We start from the raw sequence: 21,383 nt of genomic DNA, 5'->3' as shown, positions 1-21,383 counted from the left end.
TTTTGCTGCCCCGTGCACAAGTCTCATAAACTGGGTACTAGAACCACAAAAGTGTGCTTACAGCTCTGAAGGTCAAAGTCTGAATCCAGGCTGAAGGGCAGGGCTGGGTTCTTACCCAAGGCTCTGGGGCAGGGCTCTTTCTTGTCTCTCCAAGCTTTCGTTGGCCCCATGTGTCCTTGGTTCCTGACACCAATGTTCCAATCATTGCCTCCTTTTCCACATGGCCATCTTCCCTCTGTCTGTCTGTCCCTGTGTCTGGTCTCCTTTTCCTATGAAGTAGTAACACCTGTGTGATTGACTCAGGACGCAGCCTAGTGCAGTATGAGCATATGTTAACTAATTACAGCTTCAAAGATCCTTTTTTTCAATCAAGCTCATGCTCATAGGTTCTGGGAGTTAGAGCTTCAACATGTCTTTTTGGAGTGTTGTCAGGTGCCATCGAGTCGGTACCGACCTTATGCACAACAGAATACAACACTGCCCAGTGCTGGGCCAATCTCACAATTGTTGCCATGCTTGAGTCCATTGAAGCTGCCACATACACAAATCAACTTACAACACCCAGTAAAGAGGTTTGTATGGGACTTGGCACTTTAATAGACTTTACATGGTAAATAGAGCCGTGGTGTGGCATTGTAGGGTAAGCACTGGACTGCAAGCTGCGAGGTCAATGGTTCAAACCCACCAGATGCTGCTCGGAAACCCTATACAGGGTCACTGTGAGCCGAAACCAATTCAATGACACTTAACAAGAACAACATGGTAAATGGCTCTCTGGTGTGTCAGTACCTGAGCTCCCCAAGCCCCTTACACAGACGTAAAGTCCTGTGTCCCCATCATGTGAGGGACCCAGAGACCAGCTGTGCAGCCGTGCTCTGGTGCTAAGCACCCCGGGCACTGTGGCGCTCCAGCAGTTTTGCTGCCACACTAGAGAAACGGAGTCAGCGCCACCTTCCCAGTTGGCAAAATCAATTTTGAGTGTAGTCTGGAGTGTGTCCAGGCTGACCATCCACTCTGCAGGACGTGCCTAAAAAGACAGGTCTAGCAGAATCTATTGTAGCCTTCAGACAAATGCCCCCACCTGAGACCAGAGACCACACGGAGAGCGGAGGTCGTGTCCCCTCAGTCCTCAGGAAAGGGACACTAGTCCTCCCTCGGGTCCCCCAAGTGCAAACCAAGTGAACTTAGGGGCCAGTTCAATCCTCGGGGGCTTCTCAGAGGAGCTCTTTTCTGAACCTGACCATTCTCCTGGGGCTGGTGAACCAGCCCACCCCTCGGTTCTGGTAACTATCCAGCCCTGTGCTCTGCTGTAGCCCCACTGCCTCCTACAGCCCAGTCCCCAGCTTCCCTGAAGTCCCTCTGCCGTCCCTACAGCATCACACACAGGTGACTCAACTGTGGCAGTCACTAAGCATCTTTACAGAGATGCGTGGGTAGTTTCCTCAGGAGACAGAACTCCGGCCCAGGTGGTGTTAAGACTCCATAGCTGACCTTCCCACTGAACAGCCCCAGGTTCAGCCTCAGGACAAGTTCTCTGTCACCAAAGCTTGCCAAGATGTCCCCTCAACTCATCTGTCCCCAACTCGTTTCACTCTTAGGACTAGACTAGGGTCCTTTGTGCTCAAGTGGTGGCGGGGCAATGGCTGTGGGAGGCAGATTCCTCAACCTGAGATCTGGCCTGCCCTGATCTTCTGTCTCTTCTCTCTGGTTCCCGTGCCCACCACCTGTCCAGCTCCATCTGGCTCCTCGTGAAGAACCCCACATTCATCCTGCTCTGCCTGGCTGGGGCCACAGAAGCCACACTCATCGCTGGCATGTCCACATTTGGCCCCAAGTTTCTTGAGTCCCAATTTAGCCTCAGTGCCTCAGAAGCTGCTACCTTATTTGGTGAGAAAACTTTCTGGATCTCGGGAAGGAGGGCAGTGAGGGGTCTTTGAGAATATCTTCTAGAAAGACTCTCAAGGGTTGCTCCAAGTGTGAGTGCAGGCTGGGGTAGTGGTTCGTCCACTTGAAACTTTGTGTTGAGTTCATGCTGCTGCACAATTGTCTCTGAGTCGGAGGCAGGATGGGAGTGGTGGGCTGGTTCTTCTATAAGCACCTGGGGAGCACTAACTGCAGCACATGACCGTTGACCCGTCCCCTGAGTCAGGGTCAGGTGGCGTCCTTACAAGTAGCTTTGATTGGGCACGGAGTAGATGTGTGAGGTTCCAGCTAGCTGGTGTCCCTGCTCACTGAGGTGAGCAGGGTAAGGAGGTTTGGGGTCAGTGCCTGGTCTGAGTTGGGCACCCAGTGGTCAGGTTGGCAGGCTCATTGGCCAGAGCTCCTGGGCCTACTCAATGGCTAGGGTCTGCTTCTCTGTCCTGGAGCTGCAGGGGTGGACACCTCCTCTGATCTCCCTTCTTCCAGCATTCACGGGGTACTCCAGTGTTCTGGGGACCACCTCGGCCTCACCAAAATTACAGCAAGAGGGAGGTACCAGGTATGAGGGTCTGTGCAGGGCACTGTGCATCCACTCACAACCAGACATCACCTTCCATGGCTCTGTTCCCTGGTTGGGAAGAGCACGCTTGATTAGGGACCCCACCCTCCCCTCCTCCAACTAATGGTAACACCCTTCTGAGGCTTCACCAAGCACTTCCCTTCCAGGGTACTTGGTGGTGCCAGCAGGTGGAGGTGGCACCTTCCTGGGTGGCTTCTTGGTGAACAAGCTCAAGCTACGTGGCTTGAACATCATCAAATTCTGCCTGCTCTGCACCCTGATCAGCCTGTTGGCCACCTTCATCTTCATCCTGCATTGCCCCAACGTGCCCATGGCAGGAGTGACCGCCACCTACAATGGGAGGTAAGGGCAGGTGGGGCCTGGCTGGAGGAGAGACTCCCAATTAGGGACAATGACATAGAGATACATGTGTGTGAAGACAGATCTGTGTGGAGGCACACCTGTGTAAAGATAAGCCTGTGTGGGACTCACCTATGTGATGGCTCATCTTGTGGGGGCTCACCTGTGTGTGGGTTCACCTGTATGAAGGAACACCTGTGTAGGGGCTTACCTATATGAAGACACACCTGTGGGGAGGGTGTTCACCTATGTGGAGGCACACCTGTGTGGAGACTCACCTGTGTAGAGGCACACCTGAGGCGAGCTGGCGAGACAGAGCATTGTGCCCATTTCACTGATTAAGGCTCATTTGTAAAATGGCACTGGGCCAGCTTCAAAGACACCTGGGCTCAGATCGCAGCTCTGCTCTTCTGTGGCCTTGCTCTCCTCATCTGTGCAGAAAATGACAACCTCCACTTTCCAGGGTCCTTGATGCTTGTCTCCATGTATTGCCGAGGGGTGAGGGGCGGTATGGCACCTCTAAATTACACACACACTTCCTCCCAGGAACTTGCCACCTAGGTGCACGTGTGCAGTGCAAGAGGGCAGAGGGACAGAGTCCCTGTCATGTGTCTAAAGTAGCCAGAACCTGGAAACAACCTAAAAGTTGCTCAGGTGGGGCCTGGTGAAACCACAGTGTGTCCCCACAATGGGGCACTGAGCCGGCTTTCAAAGGAAAAGGAAGCTCTGTCTGGGCTGTCGCCAAGGCACGCTTATCAAGCAGGAAAAGGGAGTGGAGCAGATTGTAGGGTGTGTTCTGGTTTGAATTTTTGAGAAGAGAGAGGAGGGTGTGTGTATGTGTACATGTCCACGCGTGCATGAGTGGACACGTGTGTGCACATCCGTGTGTAGCTACATGTGTACATGTTGTGTGCATGTGTGTTTGCTGCACACATGTGAACCATCCCTGAGGTGGGTACCGGCAGTCTTGGCTGAGAATAGAGCCCGGGCCGAGGGTGGGAGGTGTGTCTGCGCTCTGACCCGGGTTTTGAATGTTGAGCTCCATGCTCAGTGAGCAGGCTCAGGGTCCAGGGTGTTGACCTTGCAGGGGTCTGCTTGTGGTAAGTCCGGGCCCTTCCCACACCCCTCCCCTCCCCCTGCAGCTCCCTGCTCCAGGGCCACTTAGAGCTGACGGCTGCCTGCAATGCAGACTGCTTTTGTAGCACCGAACACTACAACCCAGTGTGTGACCCCAACGGCACCATGTACTACTCACCCTGCCACGCCGGGTGCCTGGAGATGGTCACAGATCCAGATGGCCGGAAGGTGAGTGTGGCCACTGCCTGTGACCCGCTGTCCCACCTCGGCACTGGGGAGGGCCCTGTGGCCTTCCTCCTGTAATCAGCCTGTTGTTGGGCTCCCCAGGTATACGGAAACTGTAGCTGTGTCTCTGAGAATATTTCCACCGCAGGGAAATGCCCCTCAACCTGCCAGAGAAAGCCCCTCCTTCTGATTTTCGTATTCGTTGTAATCATTTTTACATTCCTGAGCAGTATTCCTGCGCTAACAGCAACCTTACGGTAAGAAACGGGGCCTGGGCTCTCATCCAGAATCTTCTCTTGGAACCTACTAGGTTTGAACTCTGCAGATGCTGTGGCCTGGCCAGAGGGCCTGCTGGAAGTCGCTGGGGCCTGTGGTGGTGGGCCTGCCATGGACACGCAGGACCCTGTGTCAGGGAATGGACCCGAGTCTGTGCTAGGGGCTGCTGGAACTCGATGGGCCCTGTCCTGCCACAGAACGCGCCCGTCCCTGTGCTGGGAAACGTGCCCATGAGGCTGCTACGGAACATGCAGACCTGTGCCCGAGGCCCTGTGTACGGGCAGCACACAGCTGGCTGCCCTAGTAGTGTCCGAGCTGACCACTGGGAAGACGGGAGGCAGCTGTGATGGGGCCAGGCTCTGCCTCGGGTGAGACGAGACCTTCCATGGCCGGAGCCAACACTGTGTCTTGTGTTACAGGTGTGTGCATGACGGGCAGAGGTCCTTTGCACTGGGAATCCAATGGATTGTCGTTAGGACACTAGGTACGATGCAACTGAGAGGGTCTGGAGTGGGGGAGTGTGTGGTGGGGTCCACTCAGTGAGCCAGCCACAGCCCCCTGATTGTCCACTAGAAGTGGTGGTGGTGGTTATGCACTGTGGAGTTAGTTCCGAGTCAGTTCCGACTCATAGCGACCCTGTACAGGGTTTCTGAGGCTGTAAATCTTTATGGGAGCAGAAAGCCTCATTTCTCTCCCGTGGAACAGCTGGTAGTTTCGAACTGCTGACCTTGAGGTTCGCAGCGCAATTCGTAACCACTACGCTACCAGAGCTGCTTGTCCACTAGAAGTGGCCTTCCACATTTCATTTGCTCAAGTTGAAAAGAACAAGTCAACACAGACTCACGAGCGTGTGTGTCAGAGTAGGGCTGCCCCAGAGGTGTTTCAACGACGGGCTTTTCAGAAGTGCCAGAACTTTCTTCCAAGGTGCCTCTGGCTGGCCTTGAACCCGTCATTTTTCATGTAGCAACCGAACATGTGACGTTTGTGCACCCACTTCGAGGGCTCACTCTCCTCCTTAATATAAAGGCTCCACACGAGGTGGAGACCATCAGGGAATTCCGAACCTAGGATGCCAAGTCCCAGAGAAGGGAGAGTTACAGTCCATGAAAAGTACCCTGGTGGCACATGGGGCTAAGCGCTCCACTGTGATCCAAAAGACCAGAGATTTGAACCCACAAGTGGCTCCTCGGGGTACAGATTTCAGCCTACTGTGTCACACAGGGTCAGTATGAGTGATGTCCCCAGTGCAGCCCTCCCCAGGAGCCTGCTGGCTCAGCCCTGAGCCCCTCTTTCCACAGGGAGCATCCCCGGTCCCATCGTCTTTGGCTGGGTGATAGACAAGGCATGTCTGCTCTGGCAGGACCAGTGTGGTGCCCAGGGTTCCTGCTTCATGTACCAGAATCAGACCATGAGCAAGTACATGCTCATCACGGGGCTCCTGTACAAGGTGAGTCTGACAGGTCTCCTCCCTGACCGCCCTAACCTACACTGTCACACACACTCACCATGATGCAGGGACATAGAGGGGACAGAGGGAGGAGGGAGGCCCCGGTCATGGAGAGAGAGGTCACAGGGGACACCTTGGGGTTCCCCACTGTCTGCCTCCAAGGAGCCACTCCATCGTGACCTCACTTGTCCCCTGCTTAGCTAAGGGGCAGACTCATCCTGGAGGTCAGCCGTGCTCTGCTCAGCCTTGGGCTTTTCTAGCAGCGGCCAGCCTGGCTCCTTACCTGCTGAGCGCTGGGGCCTGCTCCCTCGAGTGCCCGATGTCAGGGGCATTTGCATTTTGATTTTCTCCCTTGGAGAAGGCTTAGATTTTAAAAAACCAAAGGACCAGCAGTCAAGACCCGGGGTACCATTGCAGAGTTGGGAGGGACACACAGGACGCTGGGCTTGTGGGCTCTGAGCCACAGAACAAATCAGGGCCTCAGGGAGTCCAGCAGCTGCATGTAGTATATCCCCAGAGATTAGCCTCAGGCCAGCCAGGGGCAGAAGGGGCCTGGATAGCCCTGGAGGAGAAGCCCCAGACCCCTGCTATCCAGTGGATTCTGGGTCACAGCAGAGGGCTGCATCTTTCTCCTGCTGAGCAGCTGGTGTTGGAGTGGGCGGGGTCAAAGCTGCCAAGGACTGTAGCCACCAGGAATCTTGTCCCTGGAGAAGAGCAGCCGGTGGGTTTTTGACATCTGTTCCCAGCCGTGGGTCCTGGGTTTTCTCTTGGCTGCGTTTTGTGACGTGTCCCAGGCGTGGCCCCATCTAGCTGGTGAGCCAGAGAGAGGTCACAGTGTCCCCTGGGTGTAGGAAGGAACCAAGGGAAACTGAGGGGACCACTGGGGACAGGGTTCAATCAAGGGCCAGTTGGAGCTGCTGCCTGACCAGCTCTGCCGAGTCTCCTAGGGTGGACATAACAAAGAACCACAGGACCACACCCACAAGTCTGAAACCAGGGTGTCGGCAGGGCCCAGATCCCACCAAAGGCAGGCTGGTCTCCTCTGGAGGCTGTGACCGAGAGACTGCCCCGTCTCCCTCACAGCGTTCCTTGGTGTGTAGCTGTGCCCCTGTGCTTACAGCCTCACCCCTGCCTCTCTGTTCGTGAGCCCCCACCCCCACTTGTAAATGCACATCCTGGACCAGGATGATCCCCTCATCTAGAGATCTTTAGCTTACTTACATCTGTAAAGACCCTCTTTGTAAATCACACCACAAGGTCAGATTCCAGACTTAAGGCTCAGAGATCTCTTTGTGGGCACAGCCCAGCCCTCCACATGCTCCTTCCACCTGGACCTTAGCTCTGTCTGCAATTGGGTGGGCTTCTGTGCCCTCCTTGGCAAAATCTGCCTTCTCCCTAGAACTGGGTGTGCAGAAAGACCTGTTTCCTCTGATAAGGAAGTCATGGGCTCTGGGCCCTGTAAGACCCCTGGATGGGAAGTCATCCTGTGAGACCCTGGGGAGTGTACTGTCTGGATGAGACCCAGGCCCAGCGGCTCCCCCTCTCCTTCCCCAGGTGCTGGGATTCCTCTTCTTCTTGACAGCCTACTGCTTATACAAGCCCCTGTCGGGGGAGTCTTCAGATGGCCTGGAATCTTCTCTGCCCAGCCAGTCCTCAGCCACCAACAACCCCACAGACCTCCAAGAGAGCTCCTCTGCCCTCCAGCACCAGAGCACAGTATGATCACCCACCTCTGGACCCCGGCCCGGGCACGAGATCTGGTACCTGTGTGCCTCAGTGGATTCTTCTCAAAGGGCTGACCCCTCCCCACTCCCCAGCACTGGAGACACTGAAACCTTGCACTGGAATCAGGGCTGTGGGGCTATCAAGGTTGGGATTCGTGTGTCTAAACCATGAAGACACTGAAGGGAAGTAAACGAGGCCCACCCAAGGGTCTTCTGGACATGGCCCTGCCCGGCCACTCTGCCCTCTGCTCCTTTGTCCTTCCAGTTCCACTCACCAAGGCTTGTCCCGGAGGACTTGCCCAGTGGTGTACGGGGGTAGGGGTGGGCACCCAGATATATCCATGCAGTGCATTCAACACCTGCACAATCTTCCCAAGTGCCAGCATCGGCCGTAAAGGCTCAGCACTCTCCACAGACTCATAGGGGACACACTGACTTCCTTTCTAGAAGCTTCAGTCCGTAGGGATTGAGGGAATGGTTGTGGAGGAAGAGCCCTGGTTGGCTCCTGGAACAGGGGCGTGGCCTTTTATTTACTGTGAAAGCCTGAATGGGCAGAATGACCTCCCTCCTTCCGACCATGGCACAGCCATGACGCCACCTGGCCACCCACCCGAAGGCCTTTTGAAGGTCTGGTTCGTCTGCCCTATGGGACGGGCACAGCCCACCAGAACCGTCCACTTGATGTGGACAGTCTGCCGGCACCCCCTCTGATTGATGCAGTGGGGCAGCTGTGCAGATGTGTATTTATGAATTCCTGTTTTGCATTAAACAATATTTAAAACACGTGCTTCTATCCTTGGCGGCTTCTTGAGGGAGGAGGGGAAGGTGTGCTTCCGACACGTCCAGGGTCAGGCCTGGAATGCCAAAGGGCCACGGGGATCTCTCCATGGAACATGCATCCTGACAGTCCTCAATGCACATATACACATATGAACATATTTTCATATTTAATTAAGCTCGTGTCCTTGGGCAGTGGCCCACGTTTCTGTAGATCTGCACAGGTGGATTCATGCGTCCTTTGTTTCCAAAGGGGGAGGGGGGACCCTGGGGCTGAGTGCTCTCTTGACCCCACAGTACACCCTGGGCCCTCACTCCCTTCAGTGACCCCTTCATGTCCTATAACCACAAGGACCTCAGTTCTCCATCCTGGACCTACACTTCTGTCACTTGGGAACAACCACCATCTTTGGGGCCCTTGGACCGTGGACGGGGTGTTAGCACTGTGTTAGCACAAAGGAGTGTGTGTGTGTGTGCACACATGTACACACAAGTATGCGAGTACACATGTATACACATGTGTGCACATGTGTTCATTATGTATGCATGCTTGTGACGTGTAGCATCGTATGGGCATGTGCAAGCACTGTGAGAACATGTGTATACTCTGTGAATGCATATGGCATGGAGATGCATGTGCACTGTAAGTACACGGCTACAATGTATGCATGTGTGTGTCCTGTACATGCATGTGTATGGACATGTGTAAGCACTGTGAGAACATGTGGATGGTGTGTGAATGCGGGTATATGTGTGCACACATATGTGAGTGGTGTGTGCGTGGGTGTATGCATGTGGCATGGGGTGTATACGTGTGTACATGTGTGCACTGTGTGCATGCATGTGGCATGGGGTTATGTGTGTGTTCATGTGTACACTGTGCATGCATGTGGCATGGAGTGCACCTGTGTGCACACATTGTGTTCATGCATGTGGCATGGGTATATGCATGCTTACATGTTGTGTGCACTGTGGGCACCTGTGTGCATGCATGCGGCATGTGCGTGCACAAAACTGACTGAAGGGAGACTGCATGGACCATCTCCCTCAAATCGGTATCTGAAGAGGCTGTGTCCTTAGGAGGCATGAAGTTCCCATGGGACCCAAGACCTGGGGTGTGGCTCCTGAAGGCGTGTTCACACAAAGCTCAGAGGTTGAGTGGGCAGTTTCTGAGGTTGTTCCTGGGAGTCATTGGCCCTCACGTCCTGATGGCTGTGAGTCCCAGTATGACAAGGTAGAGATTTGGGCACCAAGGAAATAATAGTATAAGGCTGACACTTGGTCCTTGTGTGGGGTCAGGAGGTGGGTACTGTGGCTTAGTGTCCATGACCTAGGGACAGTGAGTGTCCTGGAGAAAAGATAAGCAAGGAAGCCCAGTTCTCGCTCCTTCCTCTGCCTCTGAGCCCATGTGCCGGGCTGGTGCCGTCCACACCATTGAGAATACACCTAGCAGAACAGACACCAATGCCACCGTTTCTGGACGCATCCCTCGGGAACCCTGATGCCATGCTTGGAGTTTTCTACTCTCCTCACCCCACTCTCCGGGTTGTTCCGACACCGTAAACGTGAATTCACTGCTCTTCCAGGTTCCCAGCTAATTTTTCCGGAGAGGAGCTGAGCTGGTGGAGGAAAATCTCTCAGGAAACCCACCTAAAACCTAAGCCCACCTCACTGCCCCCTGCATACCTGGTGCAGGCTGACCTCATTCCAAACGACCCCCTTTGCCCTCCCAGCCTGGCCAGGCACCTTCCTCAGAACTGTCTAGGTCTACCCATGTCCTGCCGTCCCCAACTCATCCTCTGGAGGCAGACTGGGCACTTTCGGCTCTCAACACTCACATCTGGAAGCAACCCGATCCTCTACTGTGCTGATGGTGTACTCAATGTGGCAGCCTCCTTGCAGTGGGTAAGGTTGACCAGTGGCTGCCCCTCCAGGGTGGGCTTCTCATCAGTCCCTTCCCCAAGCCAGGCTGACCCACTCCTGGCTGTCACCAGGACAGCTGCAAGGCCACCATCCCTCTTAGGCCTCTCTAATGGTCTGCAGGGGCTGGGGGACTGGAAGAGGGGATGAGCCCCAGACGTGAACTTGGTCTCAGCTGACTCCAGCGTGGGGCCTGCGTTTTCATCTCTTAGACACCAGGGGGCAGCACACACCATCCTTGCCGTATCATCTCTGATGCCCACATTTCCAGACTAGTGTCTTTCCCTAGAAGCCAGCCTGCAAGGGGACTCTTCTTCCCACTCCGGGAGGCGGGGGTGCAGGGGAGGGGGGAGGGAAGGGGTGCCATGAGCATGAAATGGACTTGTCCTCTCTGTCCTGATCTAGTATCCCCTGAGTCGCCCTTGGTGGGGTGGACAAACAGAAGCAGCCCCTGAATGGCCACCAGAGAGCGTCCACTCCCACACTCTCGGCTTCCTTTGCTTGCTTGGTCCAAGTTAGTGTTTCTTCCTTAAAACTCACTCCTTTTAGGGGAACCCTGAGACGAGTTTGCATGGACTAAATGGAACAGAGGTAAATAGTGATGCATGCTCAACCTTGGAACAACAGGGCTCTGTGATACAGGGATCTAGGCACAGTTTGAAGAGGGGAAAGAATACTAAGATGCTTGGCTGTCTTATGAATATTGGTTTCCCTTGTCTACTATTGTAAAATAGACACTAGAGTGGGATAGAAAGGAATGTCAGGAAAGATGTTTACAGAAAACTTGTAAGCCCGTCTTCAGCCTATAACTGATTAGAATACCTAAAAGGGGTTCTAGAACTTTCCCAGGGAAATAGACCTCTTGTGGACCCTTGCAGAGTATAGGACCTTAGGTGGACTCCTGAGTCCCATCCAGAACCTTGTGAGGTGGGACATTCCCACTAGCAGGGACAAGCAAACCAGCCTGGAACAGTTAGAGCAACAGAAGATACATCTTCAAAGAAAGATCATCAGGAAAAACCCAAAACAAAAATGTCAGCATGACTGGCTACTACAAGAATAAGCAAGCTGTTCACCAGGAAGCCATCTAAGCAAGCAATCAAGTTCCTTCAGGACAAAGTCCCCTCTAAGATTGAAACTCAAAGGGAACACATGAATAGGCATGTATGCTTGCTGGCGACCACATTGGTGTATTGGTGAGTGGACGAGGGAGAAAGGTAGCAATGAAGAAATGGGCTGAGTTCAACCACAGTCCATTGACTCCCATTGACCTGGAGATGAGAGAGAGAAGAGGAAGGGCTGGTTGGTCCAAAGTGTGGTGAGACCTGGGGACTCCTGAGCCCATGGACAACAACATAGCCACAGAGGGCTAGAGCTGAGAGTGAAGCATCCAGCTGATATGAAGTGAGGGGAGATGCACAAGAACACCCAAATTTGCATACAGTACCCATGTGACCTAGCCTCGATGGCTCAATAATCAGAACTCCACTAGAGAAGGGTTAAAAAAAAAAAAAAAAAGGAATAAAAAGAACAAAACAATTTTTGATAAAGGAAACAAGGGTAAATTGCTACAATTAGATGAACTTGACCTAGACTCATGGAGGTAGTAACTCTAAATACCAACAGAGAGGGAAGGAGTCTTCACTTCAAGTATCAATGCTATCCTATCTGTACACAGGGTAGATAGGAATGGGCAATTTAGACATTGGCTACCTAAAATGAGGAGGTGTTAAAGGCATGAAGTGACTGGCTTACAAGTTTCAAGAGGGAGTTTAGTTTAAGAGTGTTGGGGGAAAGAAAGAGTTCCCACTGAATAGCTGTCATCTTGTCTAGATGGGTCTGGTGAAAAGAGATGGGAATCAGATTTTTATGATTCGATAGTAATTGTTATCATGACTAATTGAAACTGTCACAATTGTAAAGGTAGAAGTTTTGTAACAAAAATGGGGGAGTAGTTAATCTTACAGTCCAGAAACAGAGGACCCTAGGACCATCAAGGGAGAAGAACACAAGCGGAATGCGGGACCTTATCCAGAGAAGCAGCGACACCAGAGATGGAGGCAGGATGGGGACATGGAAAGAGGGGGCAGCTGAGGACTCTAGACTAATGGGAAGAGAGAAAGAGCTGGCAGCCAGGAGTCAGACTTGCAGAATGTGCCCTTTGGTGGAGTAAATTAGTACATATGCCTGAGAGGGTTTGTTTTTGTTTTTGTTTTTTAAAGAGCTAAATAGAGAGAAATACTGTTAACTGATGGTACATGGAGTGGATTATAATAATTATAATGAAACAAGGTGTATGATTTGTTGAATGTAAAACTGAAGATCTGCCCTGTAAACTTTCACTCAATCCACAATAAAAACCTTAAAAACAAAAAAAACCTCACACCTTTTTAAAGCCGCTTTATTGCAATGTAACTCATATGCCATACATTTCTCCAATTACAATGTAAAGCTTAATGGTTCTTAATATGTTCACGGTTGTGTGCCTATCAGCACAATGAGTTGGCATAGTTTCAGCACCCTTAAGCCCCTCATCCGCCCAGGAGCCACTAATGAAGGCAGCTGGTGCATGTGTCCATTTCCGGTATTCCTAGCAGTGAAGAGATCTGTCCTTCTGCGCGGACAGACGCACCCACTCCGAGCTTAGGCACCAGGATTCACGTCTCGTAGAATGGAGCTCATTCATCAGCATTTAGTTCAAAGTAAATTCCAGGATTGTCCCAGCCACGCCCAGGTTGAATCCTAAACATCTGATAGTCAGCGGTCCCGGCCCACGTGGCAGAGGGGATGGGGCGGTGTCCTGTCCTGTTAGGATGGTCTCCAGCACGTGAGAGGGAAATCGCATCCCAGATGGATGGTGGAAGGTGTCTTTGTCATTACAAAACCGTTTTCTGCTTTTCTGAGATTCAGGTTTAGCTGTGCACTCTGAAGTTTTGTTTACTACCTCTGGTGACCCTAAGGAGCTCTGGTGGTGCTCCGGGTTAGGCACTGGGCTGCTAACCATATGGTTGAAAGTTCAAACCCACCCAGCTGTGGGAAAGATGAGGCTCTCTGCTCCTGTAAAGATTTACAGTTTCAGAAACTCTATACAGGGTCGCCATGAGTAGGAATTCACTCAGTGGTAGCGGGTCTGTTTTTCAGTTTCTGACGACCCTACCTAGAGGCCCCCGCCCTTCAAGAAGGGAAAGTTGGTGGTTTGAGACCCCAGCCAGGAAACAGTTTCCTGTGTGACCACCAGAGGGCGGCAGAACTCACATAGCCAGATGGAGAGACCCAGCCTGCCCAGTCCTTCGCGGTCCCTCCTCCAGGCTACCCGCGGCCAGTGAGGCCACATGACTCCTCCCGCTTGCTCAGATACATGGGTGGGGTGCTGGATTGACCCATCCCCATCCTAGGAGCAAGAGGAGTGGGGTGTGTTTCAGACCCTGAGCTTGGAGAGGCCACAGGTGGGGGCGGAGGAGGCAGAGTTGTTTTCGTTACCACAGCCTTGGGGGGTGTGGGGGGCCTGCTCCCTCCTCAGGGCTCTCAGGCACCCAGAACTGGCATGCTGCTTTAGCACCCAGGATTGGGAAGATGCATCCCGTGGGCTCACCCTGTGCCCCGGGAGTTTCCCTTCCCTAGACTCCCTATGGAAAGAGCTCCAGGCTAAAAGGCCCGTGGGAGCCTGGCTCCGGCTGACCGGCAGGTGTCACTGTGTGCTAGCCCAGTGACAGTCACCTAGGACCATGACTGTGGGGCGGAGGGAACACATCTGTGACAAATAAGGTGGGGACAGAGGCAGGACACACAGACAGCACATCCAGACAGACAGTGGTCCAGAGTCAGCCCCAGGGACAGGAAGGGGAGGCATGAGGTGGACCCCGCGGAGCCTTGGAAGTCTCTTGAAGGGACTTGCCTTTAATGGGGTGATGACTGACAGATATTGCTCTTGTCCTCACGGGAACCAAGTGCCTGCAGAGGGAACCTCAGGCCAGGGCCTCCCAGGAGCCCATGAAACCCCACAGGTCCCTCAGGACCCCCAAATCAGGGTAAGTGTGGTAGAGGCGGGTGATTTTCTGATTTGAAGGAGGTCAGAAGCACAAGCAGCCACCACTGGACATTACCTACCCCTGGACGCCCCCGAGCAGAGGACATGGGGGACTTCTTTGAGGAAGGGCTGTCTGCACAGCATCTGCAAGGAGGTGGGGGCCGTGCATGCCAGACCCCAGACCTAGGCAGATGAACTCAAACAGACAGGCAAGATGACATGAGGTGGGACAAGACGGCAGACACATGGTCTCACATGGCCACCCCTTGTAAAGCTTCCTCAGGGGTCTGGATCCTGCCCCAGGCCCCCTATCTTGAGGTGGGGACCAGGTGGGGTGGGCTCTCAGGAAGAGCCACTGACTCTGTCCCTGGAGTGGAGGAGGGGCAGGGCAAGTAGGGAAGTGGGGGTGGAGTGGGTAAATGGGGGTAGGATGGATGTGTGGGGGTGGAACAAGGTGTTGGAGGGGGCCAGTTAGCGAGGACAGAAGACTCCTCCAGCCAAAGGTGGCTTTTTCTCTCTGGCCCTTTTCTCCTGCCCTGATGACGGGACTATCATGAAGGGCCAGAAGCTGGGAGTGCCTCTAGCCAACAGCCAGCAAAAACTGGCCTTCAGTCTGTTCGGCAGCTAACCTGAATCTGGCCCAGCAATGTGCTGTCCAGTCAGTAAGGCCCTGAAGTGGAAGTGGAAGGGAGGCCACCTGCCCCCAACTGTGCCACACAAACCATGAACAGAGAACTACACGCACTGGATGGAATCAAGGACAGTCAAGGTGTTTTCCAAAATAACTTTAAACAGAGGCAACAAAACCACAGGTAGATAGTGCAGTATCTCACCTCCCAAAGACCTGAGTTCAAATTCAGATAATCTGAGATCTCAGTCTCACGTAAATCCCCCTAGAACATGATTATTCCACATTATGTTTCAACCTAAATTGTGTTGATGTGAGTTATCATTTTGTCTGAAAGACCCTGGGTTGAGAAGTTGTAGATAACAAGATCATATATATCGAAACAATGTCTGTTTTGCGCCAGTTGTTGTTGTTGTTAAGTGCCGTCGAGTCGGTTCCGACCCATAGCGACCCTGTACAGGGTTTCCGAGGGTGTAAATCTTTACGGGAGTAGAAAGCCTCATCTTTCTCCCGCGGAGCGGCTGGTAGTTTCGAACCACTGACCTTAAGGTTCACAGCCCGATTCGTAACCACTACGCTACCAGAGTTTAATAATTTCATTTGAGCCCTAAATACGTACCCTGCTGTTGTTTTTCTTCGACAGTTGAACATTGAATTCAGAGACTCCTTTGTTTTAAGTGTTGTTGTTGTTGTTAAGTGCCATCGAGTCGGTTCCGACCCATAGCGACCCTGTACAGGGTTTCCGAGGCTGTAAATCTTCACGGGAGTAGAAAGCCTCATCTTTCTCCCGCGGAGCGGCTGGTAGTTTCGAACTGCTGACCTTAAGGTTCACAGCCCGATTCGTAACCACTACGCTACCAGTGTTTTAAGTGTAGTACTGAGTAAAACAAGAAAAAACAGGGGAATGGGGGGTGCTCGGCCTCGTCGCTCTAATTCTGTGCCTCTGCGCATTAATACTTGGAAGCATGCAATGTCCGCATGAAAACTGGTATCCACAGATACTATGGCTTTTCAGAATACACTCACAAACCGATAAATGTAACAGACAACAGTGCATTTGTTAACGGGCATTTGTGAACTGTGAAAAACAGCATAGAACATATAGGTTCATGTTAGAAAGTGGCTCGGTCCTTATCACCTTCCAGTATGTTTTTATCATTGGAAACTCAATGTTGGCGTCTGGTCAAAGTAATGTTTGGGAAATCATTTGATTAAACCTGAGCTTGTTGTCTCAAGTTCCTTCTTTAGTCATATAATAAAGTTTGAAGGAATGGGGGAAAGCAAAAAAAAATTTTTAAGAAGAGTTGGTGAGTAGCCATGCAGCAACCTATGGCCTATGCGGCAGCTCGCGATCTCTCCCTGTCTGGAGGGAAGGAGAGGAGTGAAAACCGAAGCTACATGGGAACAATTAGTCCAGTGGACTGATGGACCACATCACACGAACATCAATCGACAGACCCCTGAGACCGGAAGAACTAGATGGTGCCCAGGTTTTACCACCAACTACTCTAAAAGGAAAGTGTTCTGGTAGCATACTGGTTATGAAGCAGGCTGCTAATCTCACGGTCAGCAGTTCGAAACAACGAGCCATTCCACCGGAGAAAGATGAGGCTTTCTGCTCACATAAAGATTTACAGTCTTGGAAACCCTGTACAGGGTCGCCATGAGTCGGAAGTGACTCCTTGGCACATAACAACAACAACTCTCAAAGGAGACCTGGTGTTGCACCAGAGGATAAGCGCTCGCCCTCAAGTTTGGTTTGAACCACAAGATCAGTGGTTCAAGCTCACCAGCCACTCCTTAAGAACCCTATACAGGGTCACGGAGTCGGAACCAACTCGACGGCACTTAACAACAACAGCGACAACTCTAAAGGGTTCATGATAGATGGTCTTGGATAGAGTGTGAGAAAATGTGTAACAAAGCATACAAAAGACCAGGTTTACTGGTTGTCCAGAGACAGGTGGGACGCTTGAGTCTGTGCACCTTAGTCACCTTCAGGTCTGGAACTGAACACACCTCTGTGGTTCAATTCTCAGCCAATTGATAGCAGAATAACAACACATGAGGTTTGTATATGTTACAATCATCAACCAATTGAGATAAAAAGGGCAGCATTTACCCAAAAACAAAGTTTGGAAGGTTTAGGCAAGAAGGCGGAATGAAAATTGGAAACATCAAGAGAAAATGGGGCGTGATTATACACTGAGGGGAGTGTAATCAAATGGATAAAACAAGCCATGTGTGAATTGTTCACTGTAAACTCATACTGTGTGCTCTGTAAACCTTCACCCAACTCCATGTAAAAAGTGGACTGAAGAAGGTAGCAGACTGTAGGAATTCTTTCGTATGACATTCTCAAAGGAACAAACCGTGGGCTGGAGAAAGATCAGTGGTCACCAGGGGTTAGGGTTGGGGAGCTGTACCTTTAAAGGGGTCGCATGAGGTGTCTTGGAACAATGAGCATATATGTTAAAATTCACAGAATTCTACACTATAAAAAGAAGTCAATTTTACTGCATGATCATTTAAAAAATAAAATAAAATTGTTTCTCATTCCAAGTTTCCCCAGATGGCAAAGCGTTCTTAAATTAAGAGAGGAATTCAAACCAAAAACTGTATCTAGGGTGTTATCAGGAAGAGATGAAGCTAAGGACTGGATGTAGAGCCCTCCTATGAAACCTCAGAAAAATGTAAGGTGCTGATTTACAGACCCTTAAAAATAGATACAGGGCCCTCAAAGAGTGTAACTCAGATCCTTGACATTAAAAAAGGAGTTCATGTCGGTATACAGCAAAACAAAAGAGAGAAAGTCTTGCCTTGAAAACATTTGTGGCTAGGGCCTTTGGCTGGTGACAAGAACCTAAATAAGATTCATAGGACCCACACCTTATGTTTTATTTTTCCAGACACTATTACTGTATTTTTTACTTGATTACCAAGTATTATTTGCTTGTTCAGAGAGAGGCGATTGATATTTGCGTGTTGACCTTGTATCTCACAAGCTGCTAAACTCATCCATTGGTTACTTCAGGTTTCCATCTAGACAACACGTCATCTGTGAGTAGATGTTTTATGTCTTCCTTTCCAATGTCTCTGCCCCTTTTTTTTCGGTCTTCCTTTACCGCTCTTGCTGGAGCGTCCAGTACAATGCTGAATAGAAGCGCTGAGAGAGGACAGTCTTTTGTTTCAGGGGGATGGCATTCAGTCTTTCATCCTTCAGTATGTTGGCTGAAGACACTTTTTATAGAAACTCTTTCACCTTTGCTGATTTCTTTTTGTTTGTGTTTTTGATTTTTGAATCATTGATGGATGTTGAATTTTTCAAAAACTTTTTGTTGTGAATTGAGTGAAGGTTTACAGAGCAGATCATCAGTTTTGCATTTATACTTGTTTCATTTCAATTATTACAATCTTGAATTTTTGTTGAGTGTTTTCCCTTAGTCTGCTGATATGATTGATCACGTGCCTCTCCTTTAGTACTTTATACTGATCTGATAAGTTATATTGATTGTTGTTGATGTTGTTAGGTGCCATCAAGTTGGTACTGACTCGTAACAATCCTATGTACAACAGAACGAAACACTGCCTAGTCCTCTGCCAACCTCACAATAGTTTCTACACTTGAGCCCATTGCTGCTGCCAGTGTACCAATCCATTTCACTGGAGACTTCCTCTTGCCCACTGACCCTCCACTTTACCAAACACAATGTACTTCTCCAGGAACTTATCCTGAAAATATGTCCGAATTATGAGAGGCATAGTCTTGTTATCCTGGCTTCTAAGGAGCATTCTGGCTGTATTTCTTCCAACACAGATTGGTTTATTCTTTTGGTAGTCCGTGGTACTTTTAATATGCTCCTCCAACACCATAACTCAAATGCTTCAATTCTTCTAGGGTTCTCCTTACTCATTGTCCAACTTTCACATGCATATAAGGCTATTGAAAACTCCATTTGTGTCCATTCCAAAGAGAAGTGACCCAACAGAATGTGGAAATTATCAGACAATGTCATTAATATTGCACGTAAGTAAAATATGGGTCAGGCGCACCTTAGTCCTCAATCTTTGCTCTTGAGTACTTTAAAAAGGTCTTATGTAGCAGATTTGCCTAATGCAATGTGTTGTTTGATTTCCCGACTGCTGCTTTCCTGAGTGTTGATGGTTGATCCAAGCAAAGTGAAGTCTAAAAGTGAAGTCTTTTGACAACTTCAATCTTTCCTCCATTTACATGGATGGTGTTTATTGCTGTGGTGAGAATATTTGTTTTCTTTGCATTAAGGTGTAACCCATACCAAATGTTGTAGTCTCTGATCTTCATCAGTAAGTATTTTAATTCCTCTTTGCTTTCAGCAAGCAAGGTTGTACAATCTGCAGATTGCAGGTTGTTAATGAGTCTTCCTCCAATCCTGATGCCATTGTTGCTGTGGTTATGTGCCATGGAGTTGGTTCCCAGTCATAGTGACCCTGTACAGGGTTTCCGAGGCTGTAAATCTTTATGGGGGCAGAAACCCTCATCCTTCTCCCATGGAACAGCTGGTAGTTTCAAACTGCTGACCCTGTGGTTTGCAGCCTGATTCGTAACCACTGCACTACCAAAGCTGCTTGATCCTGATGCCATGGTCTTCATATAATTCATCTTATCAAATTATTTACTCAGCATAAAGATTGAATAAGTATAGTGAAAGAATACAACTTTGGTGCACACTTTTCCTAATTTTAAACCATTCAGTTTCAACAACCGCCTCTTGTTCTATGTACAGTTTCCTCAGGAGTACAATCAGTGTTCCCGAATACTCATTCTCCGAAATGTCCATAGCTTGTCATGATCCACACGATCGAAAACCTTCAATAGTTGATAAAGCATAGGTAAACATCTTTCTGGTATTTTCTGCTTCCAGTCAAGCTCTAGCTGACGTCAGTAATGACATCATCCCTCATTCCACATCCTGGTCTGAATCCAGCTGGAATTTCTGGCAATTTTCTGCCAATGCACTGTCACAGTCATTTTGAAATCATCTTGAAGCAAAATTTTACTCTCACGTGTTACTAATGACGTTGTCCTATAATTTCCACATTCCATTGGGTCACTTCTCTTTGGAATGGGCACAAATCTTAATCTCATCCAATCAGTTGGCCAGCTAGCTGTCTTCCAAGTTTCTTAGCATAGATGAGTGAGTGCCTCCAGTGCCGCATCCGTTCGTTTAAAGAGTTCAGTTTGTATTGCCCCAATTCCCGGAGTCTTGTTCTTTGTCAATTCTCTCAGTGTATCTGGGACTACTTTCTTCAGTACCACTGAGTCTTGATCACATGCTACCTCTTGAAATGATTGAACGTCTACCATCTCTTTCTGGAACAGTGACTCTGTATTCCTTCCCTCTCTTCTTCTTCTTCCTCTTTTTTTTTTGTAAGATCCAATCCAAGCTTTACTAACAGAAAGCCAGCAGTCTGGAGGACGGTGAGAATACCTTCTTCCTCCCGTCTTGTCCATTATGACGAGAAGGCACATTCTATAGGGTAAGTTACATATGGCGGGGGTGAAAAGAAACAATCAGGCATTGTCCTTCTCAAACATTCTACCTCCAGGGTCTTTGCTTTATTCCTGAGATAACTATCTGGGGGAGTTTATGCACATCCTATTCTCCTTGTCCTGTCCTTCTTCGAGGACCACAAGACCATCCCAGCCAATATATAAATTCCTCATTTGCAGGGTCCTCACTTGAGACTCAATGACTCGGCAACTCCATTTTGTTTAGGTCAGTAGATCCATGCTATCATTGCCCACTCTTTTTTTTAGATTTCATTTCTATGAAATTTGCTTCAAATGAAAATAGTTACTTTGACCCTAGGCATTGTTCCTTGGATCAAAAAAACTAAGCTTAGGTCATGAAAAACAGCAAGTTTTACAAAGGGTGATACAACAAGGTAAGCATTGAATATAGCAATGTAAGGAAATTCCTATAACAATACAAACTCATTAATGTGTGTAGCCACCTCAGATTAAGGAACCAAGATAACCAACTTTCAATAATTGCTCCAAAGGAACCCTCCCTTAGCTGAATGTTAGAAATTATTCCTTTAACATTTTTCAGCTTTTGTTCAATGAATTTAGAATTGTCTGAGAGATTAAAACAACACAGCCCTTTAAATTCCTCGCATCCATGATTATGTTGTAGGAGCAAATCATCTACAGCAGCCCTGTTTTCCAAAAATGCTTCCCTGCCCTGCCCTAGTTTTACACTTAGGTACATTTAGGGTAAGCACCATGGCAGACATGACAAACAGACAAAGCTATGTATTCTGTGGCATGGTGGGTTAATGCGCCAGACTGCAAAGGTGTTTGAACTGCAAGGTCAGTGGTTCAAGCTCACCAGCTGCTCCTCGGAGACCCCATGACGACACTTAATAACAATAACAACAAATAAATGCAGGTCACTAGCCAG

At 49.9% G+C, this 21,383-nt stretch overlaps 1 protein-coding gene across 1 annotated transcript in view; it reads left to right on the top strand.

Moving 5' to 3' along the window:
* SLCO4A1 (solute carrier organic anion transporter family, member 4A1) overlaps positions 1–21,383 on the top strand; it is a 39,509-nt gene that overhangs the window by 4,150 nt on the left and 13,976 nt on the right. The window contains exons 5-11 of the mRNA XM_006873391.1: positions 1,733–1,887; positions 2,647–2,842; positions 3,982–4,144; positions 4,244–4,398; positions 4,837–4,901; positions 5,716–5,864; positions 7,419–7,580. Coding sequence (XP_006873453.1) covers positions 1,733–1,887; positions 2,647–2,842; positions 3,982–4,144; positions 4,244–4,398; positions 4,837–4,901; positions 5,716–5,864; positions 7,419–7,580 — 1,045 coding nt within the window. The remainder of the gene's footprint in view (positions 1–1,732; positions 1,888–2,646; positions 2,843–3,981; positions 4,145–4,243; positions 4,399–4,836; positions 4,902–5,715; positions 5,865–7,418; positions 7,581–21,383) is intronic.

Source organism: Chrysochloris asiatica, unplaced genomic scaffold, assembly GCF_000296735.1.
Source record: "Chrysochloris asiatica unplaced genomic scaffold, ChrAsi1.0 scaffold00238, whole genome shotgun sequence".
NCBI lineage: Eukaryota > Metazoa > Chordata > Mammalia > Afrosoricida > Chrysochloridae > Chrysochloris > Chrysochloris asiatica.
The sequence above is the reverse complement of the archived record's forward strand: the minus strand, read 5'-3'. Positions and strand labels throughout refer to the sequence as shown.